Source organism: Peromyscus eremicus, chromosome 4 (assembly GCF_949786415.1).
Source record: "Peromyscus eremicus chromosome 4, PerEre_H2_v1, whole genome shotgun sequence".
Lineage (NCBI taxonomy): Eukaryota > Metazoa > Chordata > Mammalia > Rodentia > Cricetidae > Peromyscus > Peromyscus eremicus.
This window is the reverse complement of record NC_081419.1, coordinates 85,249,225-85,267,549: the sequence shown is the minus strand read 5'-3', so window position 1 is coordinate 85,267,549 and position 18,325 is coordinate 85,249,225. Positions and strand designations below refer to the sequence as shown.

Here is an 18,325-nt window from a genome sequence, read left to right as displayed (position 1 = left end):
AGTTAAAGGTGTCCTGGAAAGAAAGCCATTCTTTTGCAATGAATGAACAAATAGAAGCAAATTCTTTCTAATGATAGACAGAAAGGGAGCAGGTAGTGGGAAGGAACTGGGAGGGAGTGCGTCCAAAGGGGAGAGAATGTGGGGAGGAGCTGAGAGGAGTGGAGGGATGGGAAACTATAATCAGGATATGTGGTCTGAGAAAAGAATCTATTTTCAATAAAAAAATATATTGGAAAATAATCACTCAATAATTACTGCTCAGATTAGATCCATGGAGAACATTGTCATAGTAATTTCAGCACTTCATAAAGTTTTACTGAGATACAGACACCTCCCTCCATCAAAAAAAAAAAAAAACATAAAAATATGCAAAAGTAGAAATGCACAAAAAGGTAAGAAATTTACTGTTCCTATTGATTCTGTACCAGTGAGGGGACTTTGGCTTCTTTTGTATACATATTCTTTAACCTTTAGTACAAGGAGTGTTTTAAAAGGCATTGCAAACTCTTCAGTTATGTGCTTTTGGTATTATATTACCACTGCTGCTGTCACACTATAATTAAGATCTTGTCAGACTTTCTATTCTAAACCAAGATAAGCAGCACTGAATATCTTGACTTTCAAAATTTTGAGACTGAAATTTTCCATTCAAGGTGCCAGACATGGTTGAGTCCTGGCTGTTATCTTGGTGGGCAGGCAGGGAAAAGATTGTTTTGCTTTGGTTGATTCGTATTACTATCTTATTAAGCTCCTTTGTGTTTCTTACAAAGTAGTGAGATGATAAAAAGCTGGAGACATGGGTCTGTTTATTATGGATCTACAAAATATTGACAACCAAAAATACAGTCATATTTATTTTTGTTTGTGTTTTTGCTATCATTTTTACCTTTTATTAAAAATAGATTTTGTTCTCACATAATATATCTTGATTATGATTTCCCCTCACTCTACTCCTTCCAGTTCCTCCGGGCCTCTCTCCACTCCTTCTGGACCATCCACTTTCTGCCTGTCATTAGAAAATAAACAGGCTTCTAAGGGATAATACATTTTAATATAATATAATAATGAAGATAGAAAAAAACTAACATATTGGAATAGGACTAAACAAAACAAACAAACAAATGAATAAAACAAAACAATCAAAAAGGAGAAAAAAGGAAAAGAGCCCAAGAAAAGGCACAAGATTGATCCTGTTGATTTAGAGAAACTTGTTTTCTTGGTGATCTCCCTCCTCTCTCTTACAATCTTTTATCTTCTCTTCCACAGGGTTCTCAGAGCTTTGAGGGGAGGGATTTGATGATGGTATTCTGTTAGGTCTGACTGTTCCAAGATTTCTCAGTCTCTGCATAATGTCTAGCTGTGGATCTCTGTATTTGTTCCCATCTGCTGCAGGAGGAAACCTCTGAGGATGGCTGAGCAAGGCACTCATCTATGAATATAGCAGAATGTCTTTGAGAGTCATTTTATTGCTACTTTCTTTTCTTTGTAGAACGTTAGCATTTTGTCTCCGGGCCATCTTGTCTCAGGTTCTTGGTCATTTAAGCATTGTCAGGTATGGGTTCTATCTCATGGAGTGGGCCTTAAGTCAAATCAGATATTGGTTGGTAACTACCACAAGCTTTGTGCCTCCATTGCACTAGCATATCTTACAGGCAGGACACCATTGTGGATCAAAAGCTTTGTGGCTGGCTTGGTGTTTACCTTTTTCCTTTGATAACATGCAGAGTACCTTTCTTTTCTTTTCTTTTTTTTTTTTTTTTTTCAGAGCTGAGGACCGAACCCAGGGCCTTGCGCTTGCTAGGCAAGCGCTCTACCACTGAGCTAAATCCTCAACCTTTTTTTTGGTTTTTCGAGACAGGGTTTTTCTCTGTGTAGCTTTGGCGCCTTTTCTGGAACTCACTCTGTAGACCAGGCTAGCCTCGAACTCACAGAGATCCACCTGCCTCTGCCTCCCAAGTGCTGGGAATAAAGGCGTGTGCCACCACCACCCGGCGCAGAGTACCTTTCTATACCAGAGACGCTAGAACATAGGGGTGAAGGCTCTATGTAGGCACCAGCTCGGTTTCTTCATCTTCAGTGAGTTGTGTGGGTGATGTATTCAGCAATGGGACAGGACTTACTATCAGTTTATGGAGAACAATCTACAGTCTTGGCAACAGCCTGGGCTGTTGTGGGGTTCCAATGGGACTGCTTTGGCCAACAACATAATCCCAGTACTGGAAGCCTCATTTGGTGACAAGAGTCATCCAGTTAGGCCTCTGTCTTCCCATTACTTGATGATTTCATTTAGATTGCCTTCATGTGTGGATATTTACAAAGCTTCTACTGTATTAAATTTCTATACTGCCCCCCAAATAACCCTTAACTTTAGCTCTTTCTCCCCGTATTCCCTCCTTTGTCCTCTTCATTTCCCCTTCCCCCTTGATCCTCCCATTCCAGTCTTCCTCCCCCCCCCCCCCCGCCGCCGCCGCCATATATCCATAACTATCTATTCTATTTCCCTTTCTTAGGGAGCTCTATCTGTACCCCCACTCCCTTAATCTATACCTAAGTTCTGTTTTTCTACAGGTTATAGCTTGGTTATCATTGACTAAACAGCTAAAATTCACATGTAAGTGAACACATGCTACATTTGTCTTTCTGGGTCTGGGTTACCTCACTCAGGATGATTTGTTTCTCATTCAATCCATTAACCTGCAAATTTCATGATTTCATTTTTATAACAGCTGAGTAATATTCCATTATGTAAATGTACATTTTCTTTATCTTTTATTCTGTTGAGGGACATCTAGGTTATTTCTAATTTCTGAATATTACTAAAAGGCCAGCAATGAACATGGTTGAGTTCAATGAACACTTGTCTCTATAGTAGGATCATGTGTTCTTTGAGTATATGCCTGAGTGTTATAGCTGGGTCTTGAGGTACATTCCCATCTTCCTGAGGAACTCCCACACTGATATCCATCAATTTTGCACACCCACCAGAGATGGATGAGTGTTCCTGTTACAGCATGAGTTATCACTCGTTTTATTCATCTTAGCCATTCTGACAGGTTTAAGATGACATCTCAGAGTAGTTTCTATTTGCATTTCCCTGATGACTAAGGATGTGGAACATTTTTTAAGTGTTTTACAGCCATCTGAGTTTCCTCCATTGAGTTTTCTCTGTTTAGACCTGTAGCCCCATTTTTGTAATTGGGTTGTCTTCATGATATCTAATTCTTTGAGTTCTTTAGAAATTTTGAAAGTAGTCTTCTATCAGATGTTGAGTTGATGAAAATCTTTAACTATTCTGTAGTCTGCTGCATTGTCCGAATGACAGTGTCCTTTGCCATGCTTCTCAATTTCATGAGGTCCCATTTAGTAACTGTTGATCCTAGTTCCAGTGTTAATGGGGCTCTGTTCAAAAAGTTGTCTCCTGTGCCAATAAGTTCAAAGCTACTCCTCACATTCTCCTCTGTCAGGTTCAGTGTGCCTGGTTTTGTATTGAGGGCTTTGATTCATTTGAAGTTGAGTTTTGTACAGGATGATTAATATGGACGTATTTGGAATATTCCAGTTTTACCAGTACCATTTGTTGAAAATCCTGTCCTTTCTCCAGAATGTGTCTCTGGCCTCTTTATCACAATCAGGTGTCAATGGATGTGTGGATTTGTTGAAGATTCTGTCCTTCTCCAGAATGTGTCTCTGGCCTCTTTATCACAATCAGGTGTCAATGGATGTGTGGATTTATTTCTAGATCTTCATTGATCAATGTGTCTGATTTTGCACCAATATCATGCTGGTTTTATTACTTACTACAACTCCATAGTACAATTTGAGATCAGGGATGGTGATACCTAGAGCAGTTTTTCTAATATTCAGGATTGTTTTAGCTATGCTGTGTATTTGTGTTTCCATGTGAAGCTGAAAATTTGTCATTTTAAGTTCTGTGGGAAAAAAAAAGTGTTGAAATTTTTATGAGGATTGCATTGAATCAGTAGATTTTTTTGTGTAGGATAGCCAGTTCTACTATATTAATCCTATTGATCCATAAGTATAGGAGATCTTTCCGTCTTCTGACAGTTTTTTTCAATTTTTCCTTCAGTCTCTTAAAGTTTTTATCATACAGGTCGTTTATTTCTTTGGTTACAGTTACCCCAAGATGCTTTATTTTTATTTGACGCTATTGAGAAAGGCATTGTTTCCCCGATTTATTTCTCGTCCATTTGTCATTTGCACATTGGAGGGTTACTGATTTTTGCAATTATTTTATTGAGTATTTTTGCATCTGTGTTCATAAGAAAAAATTGATCTGTAATTCTCTTTCTTTGTTGGTTCTTTATGTGGTTTGGGTATCAGGATACCTGTGGCCTTGTAAAATGAATTGGGCAATGTTCCTTCTGTTTCTATTTTGTGGAATATTTTGAGGGGTATTGGTGTTAACTCTCTTTTGAAAATCTCATAGAATTTTGCACTGAAACCAGTTGGTCCTCAGCTTTATTTTGGCAGGGGGAGACAACTTTTAGTGACTGCTTCTTCTATTTCACTAGGGGTTATAAGTATTTTTAAATTGCTTATCTGGTTATGATTTAACTTTGGTAAGTGGTATGCATTGAGAAAATTATCCATTTCTTTCAGAATTTCTATTTTGGTGGAACACAGGTTTTTAAAGTATGACCTTGTGTAGCATGAATCTTAAAGAGTCTTATTAATAAAATCAAACCTGAGGCCAGTTATTGGGGTGAATGCTGGAAGATCAGAGAAGCAGAATAAGCCACAGCTACCTCACCTTGCCAGTTCCTCAGCTGATCTTGTTTCCTCAGACTGGAAGCCTCTGAGTCCTTATCCAAATGGATCTCACCTGAACTGTGCTGCTCAAAGCCTAAAAGCTTAACCAGCTAAAAGCTTCTAGTTTCTGGTCTTCACGCCTTATATATCTTTCTGCTTTCTGCCATCACTCCCTGGGATTAAAGGCTCACTTCCTGGGATTAAAGGCGTGAGTCACCGTGCCTGGCTATTTGCAGTGTGACCTTGAATTCACAGAGATCCATGCCTCCAGAAGGCTAGGATTAAAGGTGTGAGTGCCACCATTTTCTAGCCTCTGTATCTAGTGGCTGTTCTGTTCTCTGACCCCAGATAAGTTTATTAGGGTCACACAATATTTTGGGGAACACAATATCACCAGAACCTTGTATTGGTGTCAGTTGTTATGTCCCCTTTTAATTTCTAATTTTGTTAAATATTCTCTTCATTTTTTAGTTTATTTGGACATGGTTTGTCAATCTTACTGATTTTCTCAAGGAATCAGCTCTTTGTTTCATTAATTCTTTACATTGGTTTTGTTTGTTTGTTTCTAGTTTATTGATTTCAAACCTGAGTTTGATTATTTCCATCTACTTCTTTTGTGTGTAACTTCTTTTTGCTCTAGAGGTTTCACATGTGCTATTTAAAGTTACCAGTATGAAATCTCTCCTTTTTTTGTTTTTAATATAGGCACTTAGTGCTGTAAACTTACCTCTTAGAGCTATGTTCATTGTGTCCCATAAATTTGAATATTGTTCATTTTCGCTCAATTCTAGAAAGCCTTTAATTCCTGCCTTGACTCAGTTTTCATCCAGTAAATAGTTGTTCATGTTCCATGAGTTTGTAAGCTTTCTTCTGTTTCTGTTGTTGATTTAATTGCTGGTGGTTTTATAGAAGGTGGGCTGTTAGTTTAATTTTCTTGTATCTGTTGAGACTTGCTTTATGTCCAAGTGTGTCACTAATCTTGGAGAAGATTCCATGAAGTGCCAAGAGGAAGGTATTTTCTTTTGAGTTTAGGTGAAATGTTCTGTAAATGTCTGTTAGGTCCACATTTAGTTTCTAATATCAATTAGCTCCAGCATTTCTCTGTTTAGTTTTGGTCTGTAAATATTTCTCTAGTTGTTTTTTTTTTGTTTTTTTTTTTTTTGTTTTTTTTTTCTGTATGACCTGTCTATTGGCAATAATGCTGTAGGGAAGTCTCCCATTATCAATGAGTGAGGGTCAATGTGTGATGTAAGCTGTATTAGTGTTTCTTTTATGAACTTGGGTGTCCACACATTTTGTACCTGGATGTTAAGAATTGCAGTGTCCTCTTGGTGAGTTTTTCCTTTGATGAGTATGGAGGGTGCTTTTCTATTTCTTCTGATTAATTTCCATTTAAAAATCTGTTTTATCAGATGTTAACATGGCTATGTCAGCTTTCTTCTTAGGTCTATTTGTTTGGAATATCTTTTTCTATCTTTTGAAATGAGAAATGTCTATCCTTGACATTAAGATATTTTTCTTGGATGCAGCAGAAGTATGGGTACTATTTTCGAATCCGTTTGGTCAGTCTATCTTTTTATAGGGGAATTGAGACCGTTGATATTGTGGGATATCAATGAACAATGCTTGATGATTCCTGCATTGTTGTTGTTGATGATGATGATGTTGTCGTTGTTGTTGTTGTTGGTGGTGGTGGTGGTGGTGTGCATATGTGTGTGTATATGAGTGTGTGTACCATTTTGGGATTTGATTTGCCATTTGTGATTATTTATTCCTTGTTTCTTCCTAGGTGTTGTTAATCTCTTTAGGTTCAAGTTTTCCTTCTGTATTGCCTTCTGTAGAGCTGGGCTTGTAGATATTATTATGGAATGTCTCATTTTCTCTATCTGTTGTGATTGAAAGTTAAGACAGAGTTGTTAGAATAATACCTCACTTCTCCATGGAGACTCTAAAACCTAGACAGGCCTGGACAGATGTTCTATGAGATCACAAATGCCAGCCAAGACTACTATACCCAGCAAGGCTTACAGTCTTATTTCTTAACTGCCCAGCAGTTAACAATAGGAAGATAGAGCATTCAAGTTTTAGATCTCTCTCTGTATACATATGTATGTGATATATATGCAACATATGTACTTAACTGAAAATGTTCATATTAGTATTTCAGAGAGGACATCTCATAAGTTTTAAGAAAGACTAAACAGTTATGGGTGTCCTGCTTCTCAAGGCTCTGGGCTTCAGGACCAGGTCAAAGAGCTGAAACTGCAACTTTCTGGAACCTTCTGAATTGGCATCAGAACATCAAAAGAAATGTATGCAATGTTCAGTCCTGACCTGCTCTACAAGCGCAGTTGTATGTTAAAGAATCCTTCCCCAAACAAGCTTCCTCTTTATGACTATCCTCAGCAATAAGAGTTTCTTCACTCTTTAGCTGCCAGTTGGGTGCGAGGTAGATTATCATATCACTTAACTAACATCCCAGTTACCATCCTCATATTGAACAACAACAAAAACAAAACAAAACAAAACAATACTACTCTTTATAGAAGTAAATGATTTGTTCAGAATATTCCCTTTAGAGGATTAGCTAAATTTCAGATCTCTTTCAAATTTGTTTTATGAAACATACATTTTATGGTGTGAATGTTTAAAACTAGACCAATCTTCTTATAGTAATATTAAGTGCTCACTTTTAAATGTAATGTCATATAGGTCTCTCAAACTCATTCATCGTGTGAGATGGGAATTTCATGGTTCTTTGAGCATCAATTATGTTTACTATCATCTTTCTATGGCTTCTGACAACCACAAATAAACACCTCTTTTTATTGTATAAGTTTGACTGTGCTAGCTACATCAAATAAGTGAAATCATTCAGTGTTTGTTCTTCTATGATTGGATCAATTCACTATTGAAAACGTATTCCAGGTTCACCCATGTTGTCATATTTGACACAATTTCTTCTCTGAGGCCAAATATACTTCTCTGAGGCCAAATATATACAAATATATATGCTTTAGGCATATATACAGTGGGTTTTTTTTATCCATTTGTTGATACATAGAAATTTTATTTGTTTAAATATCTTTGGTACATTTTAAAAATCACTCAGAGAAGATGGGAGTGTTAGGGTGAAAGCCTGGGCTCTGGTAGCTGCATCAGGGACCTAACTAAGGTCCCACCCAACAGCATCAATGAGCTGCCATTGATCCAGTGCTAGTCTGTCTGAAGAGGCGATACTGTAAGTTGTTAGAGGGTTAATCCCTGAAGGTACAAACTCACCCTCACAGAGAAGTGAAAGGATGGTCTGTCCTGTGAAGCTTTGTCCTGCCTGAAATTCAAGACAATTAAAGAGACAAGATTAAGGACAATGGTTTATCTCTGTGCCTTCTGACAAGTACAAACACAGAATGATGGCAGAAATGCCAACCTTGCATGCAACTTTTGGTTACCCTGCAAAGAGCAAATTGAATGCTTTTTTTTCAATGAAAGATAACTTCAAAGCACTGGTTTCACCACCTCTTCAAAAATCCTGATTTCATTTATTTTTGTGCTATATCTAGAAATGGAATTACAGGATCATGTGGTATCATATGAGATCATTTAATAAAAAATTTTTGAAGCACTTATACAGTTTCCCCATAACAACATAGCATTTGAAATTCTCACTATGAACTAAAATTTCAGTATCTCCACATTCTTAATGATACTTATTTTCAGTGTTACTATAAAATGTTCTAGGCTGCACAGAGAAACCCTGTCTCAACCACCACCACCACCCCCCAAAAAAAACCAAAACCAAAACAAACAAAACCCCAAAAGTGTTAAAAATCAAATTGTGTGTGTGTGTGTGTGTGTGTGTGTGTGTGTGTGTTTTCTTTCCCTATGGTGGAATACCTTGCTCAGCCTTGATGCAGGGGGAAGGAAGGGGGAAGGAGCTTGGTCCTGCCCCAACTTGGTATGCCAGCCTCAGTTGACTCCTCCAAGGGAGGCCTTACCCCCTATGAGGGGTGGCTGAGACAGGGAATGGGGGAGGCAAGGGAGAAGCGGCAGGAGGGGGAACTGTGGTTGGTATGTAAAATGAAAAAAAATTTAAATAAATTAAAAAAATAAAATAAAATAAAGTTCTAGCAGTTCAGGCTGGAGATAAATCTCAGTGGGAGAGCACTCACTTTATGTGACCAAGACCCTAGTTCAATCCCTAGAAATCTCCCCAAACCCTTAAAATAAAATAAAATAAAATTTGGTCTTCATTGTCTTGGTGGTTCTGACTTATAGTTGCTTGATGTTACATCTAATTCTAAACTGATGCTTTGTTCCTGCTGTCATGTTCAAGCTCTTTCCCTCTGTCTGTGCTCACCTGTGTGCTATAATGTGTTCATCATCCAGCTGAGGTTTCCTGCTCTCTGCTTGTCATGTGAATTGAATCACTAACGGTGATTCTCAACCTTCCTCATACTGTGATCCTTTAATACAGTTCCTCATGTTGTGGTGACCAACCATAAAATTATTTTGTTGCTACCTCACATCTGTAATTTTGCTGCTGTTATGAATCGTAATGTAAACAATTTGGGAGATAAAAATTTGCCAAAGGCGTTGCAATCCACAGGTTGAGAATGGCATGGCGGCACTGGGAGTATTACAGCACCAGAGGTCCAAACATCTACCCCAAATGGACTGTTTTGTTTTTTAATTGGTATTAATCATTATTTCTTTGCAATCAGTCTTTAGTGTGCAAATTTAGCATAGATATAAAACTAAAGAAAACCACAATTACAGTGGCAGTGTAGATTGTCAAGCTCTGGAAAAGAAATGATGACACATTCATGATGGGAGCTTTCCTTCCCTTTAGATACTAAATAAAATAAATTTGTGATATGCAAATCCCTTATTTCAGAGGGGAGACAATTGTCAAAAAATGATTATTTCCAGTCTGGTGGAGATGGCTTGGCATGTAAAGGCAGCCCAGCCCAAATACCTGAGTTTGGTGCCTGGAACCCACATTGGAAAAGAAAGAACCAACTCCTACAAGGTGTTCTCTGACTGCGAAAAGCACCCTATGGAACACACACACACACACACACACACACACACACACACACACACCAAAAAAAAAAAATAGAATGTAATAATTTAAAAACAAAAATAATTTCTTCATAGAGAATGATGGCTCACATCCGTAATCCCAATACTTGAGAGGTAAAAGCAGCAGGATCAGGAATTCAAGGCCACTCTCTGGCTATAGAGGAAGCTGAAGGCAGCCTGAGTTAGACAAGACATGTGTGGTGAACAAAGAAACAAAAACGTTTCATATTTTTTATACAATGTATCAAATTAAGATTTGAGCAAATGACAGAAACTGAATTTTATGATCATGACAGTAAAATTAGACCCCTTGTAATGATTTAAATTCTGGACAAGGTAATTTGACAATTAAGGCTTTCTTTCTTGACAAAGTAAAAAAGATGATCTACTACAGACCAACTCTAAACCTTCCCTTTGTGTGAGAGTCCAATGTAGGATGAACTGTGCAGCAATTGTGAGAAACAAATGAGCTATTATAATTCATCTATTTTAATTAAAATTTTCTTCAAAAAGTATGTAAATTTTTGCTTCTAAAATGTTTAGGATTGCTAAGAGGCAATACTGTGTTCTCTTGCTTTTTTGTGTTAAAATATGTGTTTTTTTTATCACTTTCTCCTACTCCATGTAAATATCCTAATTACTAGAAAAGTGTAAGTGGAAGAAGAATAGTATGGCATGCATCATGTCATCATTAGTCCATTATGAATGATGGACAGATTCGTCTGAGTTTGAAATGAACTTGATTCTGTTTCAATTATGTTATAATTAATGGGACACTAGATTTACAATCAGTAAGTTCTTCGTGTCCCTGAGGTACCTTTCTCAGCTCTGTGACCTTGAGCATGACCTTTATATGTTTATGGTTCCTGTGCTAAGCAGAGACAATTGGCATTACCTTAGTTTGGTGAACACTAAGCAGTTCAAGGGGTATCAATTGCTCTTTTGCCTGAAGCACTGTTACTACATCATATCATTGCACAGTATTTATTTTCTCTTTAAATTGAGGATATAATCTTACATTGAAATACATATTTTTTTGTGTTCACTCAACACATTTTTAAAAGCATCAAATCTTGTTGCAAACTTTGCCAATTAAATTTAAATTGTCAGTTGAATTTCAAAACATGTTTTTAAAGCCTTTAAATTCTTCTCGACATTTTAAAGCAGACATTATTTTAAACATTTTATTAGGGCAATACAAGGTGGGGAATGACCATGAATGGCAGATAAATGCACAAATCATCCTAAAATAAGGTTGTTACGAACTCTGAGTAAATAAAGCTTCCAGGAAATTGCTAATGATTCCTTATTCTTATCAGAAAGCTATCTATAATATACACTGGAATATTTAACAGTCATGGAAGTGATACATTCATAAAGTTACATGCTCATTGAAAACATATTTACATGGAGACAATGTTATGTTATGACAATTGTCAAGAAACCTCTCTCTCTCTCTCTCTCTCTCTCTCTCTCTCTCTCTCTCTCTCTCACACACACACACACACACACACACACACACACACACTCCTTTAATTCTCAGAAAACATTTGGCATAAAATTATGTACTGAAGTGTATGTTATGGATTATCAGATCACTATACTTGAGAAGTCAGAACAGCCAGGTGTGGCTTTAAATTAGTCCATTCTATAGTGAGGTTGGTGACTACTCTAGAGATTACTGCCTGAAATAATTCTGTGTGCCATGAGAGATCATGGATCAAAATGCCTTTATTTTAAAATAAAGTATTATACAAGTTAATATATGATCTATTAATATTATATTATTTGTCAGAGTTTTCTAAAATTAAAGAAACAAACAAGGACCTTCCTGTCACAAGCTTCATAAAATATTTATGTGAAAGCCATGGTCTAACTCTATCCCAGTTGTTTCCTATCTCTTCCTTGTTCCTCTCTGCATTGCTCCTCCAGTAGTGTGTTCTGCAGGGGCTAAGACAGAGGTTCACACTTTTTTCCTTTGCTTTTTCAAGCCAAGAAATTTGTAAAGCCACCGAAGTCTTCATGTGCCCTCTCTGTGACAAGAATTGCTCACTGCAGAGACTCAATGACAGCTGCATCTATGCCAAGGTGAGTACGGGGCTGTGCACTTTCTGTCCCGAGCTCCAGTTTCTCTAAGAATTAGGTAGTAAAAAGTTCCCCAGTAAACAGTTTTTCTGCAGAAATTAATTGTCTACAAGTTTTTCAACAATCATCAGTGTCATTGATAACTGAAAAAAAGATCAGTCTGTTGCAATTAATAAGAGAATATATTTTGTTTTAATATATTTTTCTTCTTGTGTTATTATAACTGATAACTGACATCTTAGATGCAAACCTCCACTTGACATTATATCTGATTCATTTTATGAGAATCATCATTTCCATGGTGATGATTCAATTTATATCTTTCATGAATTTATTAAGTTAAAATACTTTTAGCTGTACAGAGGAAATGAAATGTCATTTCCCAAAGTCCCATATTACTGTCTACCAAGATCACCTGAAGGGCTTTTAAACTCCTGAAGAGCAAGCTTCATCCCAAAGCCATTAAACGACAATCTCTATGTTAGAATCTAGATGTCATCACATTCCAAAATTTCTAAAAGTTCCTAGGTGAACAAAGGCTCATACAAATGTAAACTGATAGCAATTTTCACAGTTTTTATTTTCAGAACAGTTTTATTGAAAAATAATTAATACGTAGTAAACTAGACTAGACCCATTTGAAAAATAAAAATCAGTACATTTTGTTAATGCATATGTAGCTGTGAAGCACATCACCACAATGAAGATTATGAACATGTCTGTCACCTCCAAAAGCTTTTGTGTACCCTCTTACCCTCTCATCCTTCCCCAGCTCTCCCACACACTCTCTCTGCAAGTTCATCTGTTTAGGTAACCAATTGCAATGTGTCATTACTGATAAGCATGCATGTTTCTTGACTTTCATGTATATGGTATTAAATGGTATGAATTTTTATGACTTATTTTGTACACTGTAACAGTTTTGAAATTCATCTTACAGTGTGGCATTTATCAACAGAATATTCTCATTATTGCTGAATACTATTTCATTTTCTCTATATGAAAATTTGTTATTTGTTCATATATTAATGCATTTTCCATTTTAAGTACAGCTTCTAACTGACAATTATTATTTCTCTTTGGTCAATATCTAGAAATAGAATAGTCAGGTTATACAATAGCTTTATTGTTAACTTTTGTATTAATCCAATTTATCTTATTGTGAGATTGATTTTAGTTCGTTATTATTGAGGTATGATATTCCAGGGTATCACCTGGTAAAGGTCTTTTTGCTGACAGACTCCTAAGTTAATGCAGAGGAGAGGCACAACATAAGACAGGTAGGGTGAAATTGTGTTTGGTCACCCTCTCGTTTTCATAAGATCAAAAGTTCTTTCATAAGGACTGGGCTCCTCTGATGACTTGTATAATCCTAATCACTTCTCAAAAGCTCCAACTCTAAACATTAAAGTAGACTACATTTCCACCTTGTTACCTTAAAATTAGGGAGTCAAACTATATACATAATGACCTTTTGGAAAACAGCTAAGCAACCCATTATCCACTACATTATATACTGTGTCTTTGCAGTCATGTCCGAGAGTTGTTTCCAACACAGCCACCAAGCCTCAGTTTACATTACAGTGTAAACTGTAATGACTCTGGTAGATATCTAGAGGTGTCTCATTATGGTTTAGTTACTTGAAAATCATTTGATGTCTGGGAGAGGACTTTTTGCTTTCAAAATATTCAATTTAGACTACTGCTGTGCTCTGTCTAGATCTAATTGTTTCTAAAACAAAAGCAAGACTTTCCTGTGTAGTGTGCTAAGGAACCAGGAATGATGGGGAGCTCTAGAATGGCTGATGGAAGTAGGTGCTTGGGGAACTCTGGTCCATTCTTGGTTCTATCCTTGATCTCAGGTAGTTTCCTTATATACGTGCACACTTGATGCACAATTATCATCAAATGACTTAATTAAAATATTTTAATTTCCATAGTTCTTTATATGCCTGGAATTATTTTTGGAAAATAATCTCAAGTATCATCTCTTTCCCACCTCTCCTGTTGCTGTACCTACTTTGTATAGTTTTGCTTGTTTCTAACATAGGAGTAAAGTTGATTCTTGTTGGTCTATCTTGTCTAGAAGTAGAGTTCACTACAACAAGTAATTTTCACAGAGTTGAATGTGATATCAATAGTTAATCACTTTATCACAAACCAAAACTTAGTAAAGTTAGCTTCTCAATTTTTATCTTGAGTAATTAACATTTAAAACAGTCTTCAATATTATTTTATTTTAATTTTATGTTCATTGGTGTTTTGCCTGCATGTATATCAATGTGAGGGTGTCGGATCCCCTGGAACAGGAGTTACAGACAGTTGTGAGCTGCCATGTGGGTGCTGGGAATTGAACCCGGGTCCTCTGGAAGAGCAGACACTGTTCTTAACCACTGAGCCATCTCTCCAGCCCCCCACAAAATTATTTTATAAAACTGTTTACTTTTGAGTTCTCTGGGAAGGCCCAACAAAGATGATACAGTCTTAGATGTGAAAATCATGTTTTACAGTTGTATTTTCATATCACTTTTTGAATAATTCCAGTGTAGGACATATAGATGACGCAGATTAGCTATAACAAAGACAAAAGTAGACAGATGTATGAGCCACTCTGTTATGAAGTTATGAACTGCCATGAAGTTCCAAAATATGATAGCCTTAGGGATATCAAAGTTCTAGATATATGTTATTTCTATTACTTCTAAATTTTCTTTGAAAAATCTAATAATGGCAAGACATGAACACTGAAGATCTGTGTCAGAGTTAAAAAGTAGAGAATTTGTCCAAGAATGTTTAAATCTAGTGGGCTTTTACAAATATCCAGTATAAACAGAGAAGATACACATAAAGACAGACATAGTTCTGAACTTGTTTGAAAATTTATAAAGAATGTACAAGAGGCAACCTGCAAAGAAAACACTGCCTCCTGCAACAAGAAATACGTCCTGTGTGTATGAAGTATTTAAGGTCCTGTATTTCTCTATCTAATATTAACTATAGCTACTTGTTTTATACCTATAAATATCGTGATTATTCTGTATTTGATGGAGGAAAATGAACCCTCTTTTCAGGTGTTAAGCAGTCTAGATTTACATCACTAGCCCCAAGATAGTGTAAGTTATCACTTCAGTTCCTCATGGCATCCATCAATTCCTGAGACCGTGGAGAAGAAATTAAAGCCTATCATAATTTAGTTTTAAAATGCATATGTGTTTGCATGTAAAAATTGCATTTATCATATGATAAAAGTTATATATATATATATATATATATATATATATATATACACACATATACACACACATATGTACATCAACATTTCCTTCAGTTGATTACTTTGATTTTAACAATGAAAACTACAGGAATTAAAATATCACATGACAACTTTAGAGACCATACCTCAGTTTCCAGCTTGTTGCTCTGCAAAATTTGGGCCTCCAACAGCAAAACCGCTTTTTTTTTTCTTTTTTGAGACAAGGTCTATGTAGCATAAATTGGCCTTGAACTTTTGACGCCCCTCCCTCAGTCTAAGTATTAGAATTATTGGTACATACCATCAGGTTTAAAATAAACCTATGTGCGTATTAAAAAAATATATTTAACTAAATAATTTAGTGATATTTGTGCATCCATTTAAAAACACAACACTATACTATGCAATGCTATGATTGTTCCTGAAGGTAAAATAATTAGTCACTCAATGTTTCATGTAGTTGTAAAAACAACTCAGTCCTTTAAACTACCCTCATTCATAATTTTCCTTTAAAGTACTAAACTTTTTTTTTTTTAGAAAATACTTATTCAATACCTATATGTGACTCAAGCTAATAAAACTACAACAGAAATAGGAGAGACAGTCGACTTTTCCTTTAAGAAATTTCAAGAGTCTACCAGACCACCTATTGTGGTGGTATTTTACTTTACTGAAATGTGATTTTAATTGTATGTTAATAAATAAAGTTGTCTGGGGGTCAGAGCTATTAGAGCCATAGCAAGTGTGTGGTGGCGGTGGCGCACGCCTTTAATCTCAATACCATAGAGGACCTGGAGGGCTGTACATACAGGCAGTGATGAGGCAGTCACGTGTTTGGGTTTACAACCAATGAGAAGGCAGAACAGCTAGACTATATAAAGACATACACACAGGAAGTAGGTCTCTTTTGGAGAGCTCTCTTGACTGAAGAGGATCGCTGAAGCAGGAAGGGTGAGGCTCTTAGCTCTGACCTCTTGGCTTTCTTCTCTGAATCGGTTCTGTGTTTCTTATTTAATAAGACGGTTGGTTACATCTACAACCTATCAAATTACAGAGCACATTTATTTAAATAGAAGACTCCAAAGCCCAGTATTTGCAAGCTTAAAATCAGTTAGTCAAGAATAACATGTAGAAATCTACCTGTTGAGCAGATCCATGTGGATCTGATTATGATTCTGAGGAACACAGTTTAAGATTATTGTGTAAAGATGAGCACTAAACCAATGTTTCCGTATTTGGTGTACTTTGCATCTGGGTATATTGAATATAGACCATTATGCATTTTCTCTGCTACCCAAGAGTTAAAGATTAAGAGGTGAGAAAGAATTGCATCCCAGACTAAATTCCAATCCCCTCAGAAGCATGCTATCAGTGATAGCCTGGCCTACAGGACTGGATGAGCTCAGGAGATCCCTGCTCATTTACTGTAGATGAGATTTTCACTATCTGGGCATCATGCTGTCCCAAACCTTTTAAGGTTTGTTAGAGGAGATCCAATAGCCATAGCAGAGGAGACACAGACTCAAGTTTCCAATCTCATAGGAAGGGGGTGTCCTTAAACAATACTAACATTTATCAATGACTAACCCTGCTCAGCTTTCAAAGCTAAATTAGACATCAACCACCATGGAGAATTTATACTGTGGGGTCAGTACAGCCTCCCTTCTTACATTACCCACCATTATTACCACACCAACAATGTAAAATTAAATGGTTGTTCATACATCTCTTTAGTCATAAAGGCAAGCTATTTTCAAATAAAACAAGTCATCACAAATGTATATTTTTAGGAAGAGCAAGCCTCTGTTGTTTTTAGAAAAGTCTATTATGCTCCTTGAAGTATTTTTGTAAGGTTCATTTGATGTTTTCTTTGAAGTAGCGATTTTTTTTTCCTGTTAGACAGGTCAAAGCTCATAGTTCTCCTTCCAATTACCTCAGATCTAATCTTGAACCCTCTCTCAGTATTCCCCATTTTAATTCAGCAGCTTTTCTGTCAGTAACATAAAGTAATTAGTAACTAAATTATAGGCAAAGGCTAATTGCTTATCACTTTGATCTCCAATATCATGATACCTTTCATATGTAAACAAGTTGTGAAGCTCACAAAATTATTTTAACATTGTTATACTCCTGTAAATTTTGAAATATTCCCTGGTTCTTATTTTAGTTCTATCTCTGTCATATGTATATAATCCAAAAATAAAATATCCATGATTAATATTACATATATCCACTTTAATTGAATAATACATTTCTAAACCATTAATGCACACGTTTGAGCTCAAACATACCTAAAAGGCCTATTAGTGAACTTTTTAAAAGATAATGGAAATCACTTTAAAAATGAAAGCCACATAATCTATGAGCAATTGTATCCAAGAAGCATTTTTTTCTTTTGGTTAATTATGGCCTTTTACTTAAAGGTTTCCATAAGCATGGCTGTTTCTGAAGCAGGGGAAACCCTTATTTCTTTGTGACCTTTAAATCCTCACATGCAAAGTCTCTGGAGAACTCTGAGAGGCTGTTCCTGTCTGTTTGAAAGGAGAAACTGACAGCTGTTCAACTACTGAGACAGCTCAGGTCTCTCTGCTGGGTGTCCCTGAAAACAAAGAGACTGGATTCCCCTGCTGAGTGTAATTTTATGAGCTCTGTGGGGAAATTTTTCTATGATCCTTGTCCCTGCTGTCCATAATGATTATTCGGAAAAGCAACACATAATATTTTTAGAAATCTCCAGCCTTAACTAAAGTAAAATTTTAGAACCACAAAGGATATTTTGTACCTTACACAAACCCTTAAGCTTACTTCATAGTTTCTTTTCTGTGCTATGCTGCCTGGATCAGACCCAGGGCCTTCCTGTGCATTCTAGACAAGCTCTCTTTCACTGAGCAAAGCATCATTCATAACGTTTTCAAAAGGCTACAATTGAAATATACATTAGCATTATTGTAATACCCTCATTAGGAACCCTTTGACTATATAGACTAAACAAAGGGGATGCCATTCTATTCTAACTTCCATTATAAAAGTGTCATTTGAGCGGGGGGGGGGGGGGTGTATGTGTGGGGGGGTGCACGCCTTTAATCCCAGCACTGGGAAGGCAGAGCCAGGCGGATCTCTGGGAGTTCAAGG

At 36.4% G+C, this 18,325-nt stretch overlaps 1 protein-coding gene across 1 annotated transcript in view; it reads left to right on the top strand.

Annotated features, from left to right (window-relative positions):
- The window catches only part of Ano3 (anoctamin 3), a 306,379-nt gene that overhangs the window by 215,034 nt on the left and 73,020 nt on the right, over positions 1–18,325 (top strand). The window contains exon 14 of the mRNA XM_059261076.1: positions 11,847–11,943. Coding sequence (XP_059117059.1) covers positions 11,847–11,943 — 97 coding nt within the window. The remainder of the gene's footprint in view (positions 1–11,846; positions 11,944–18,325) is intronic.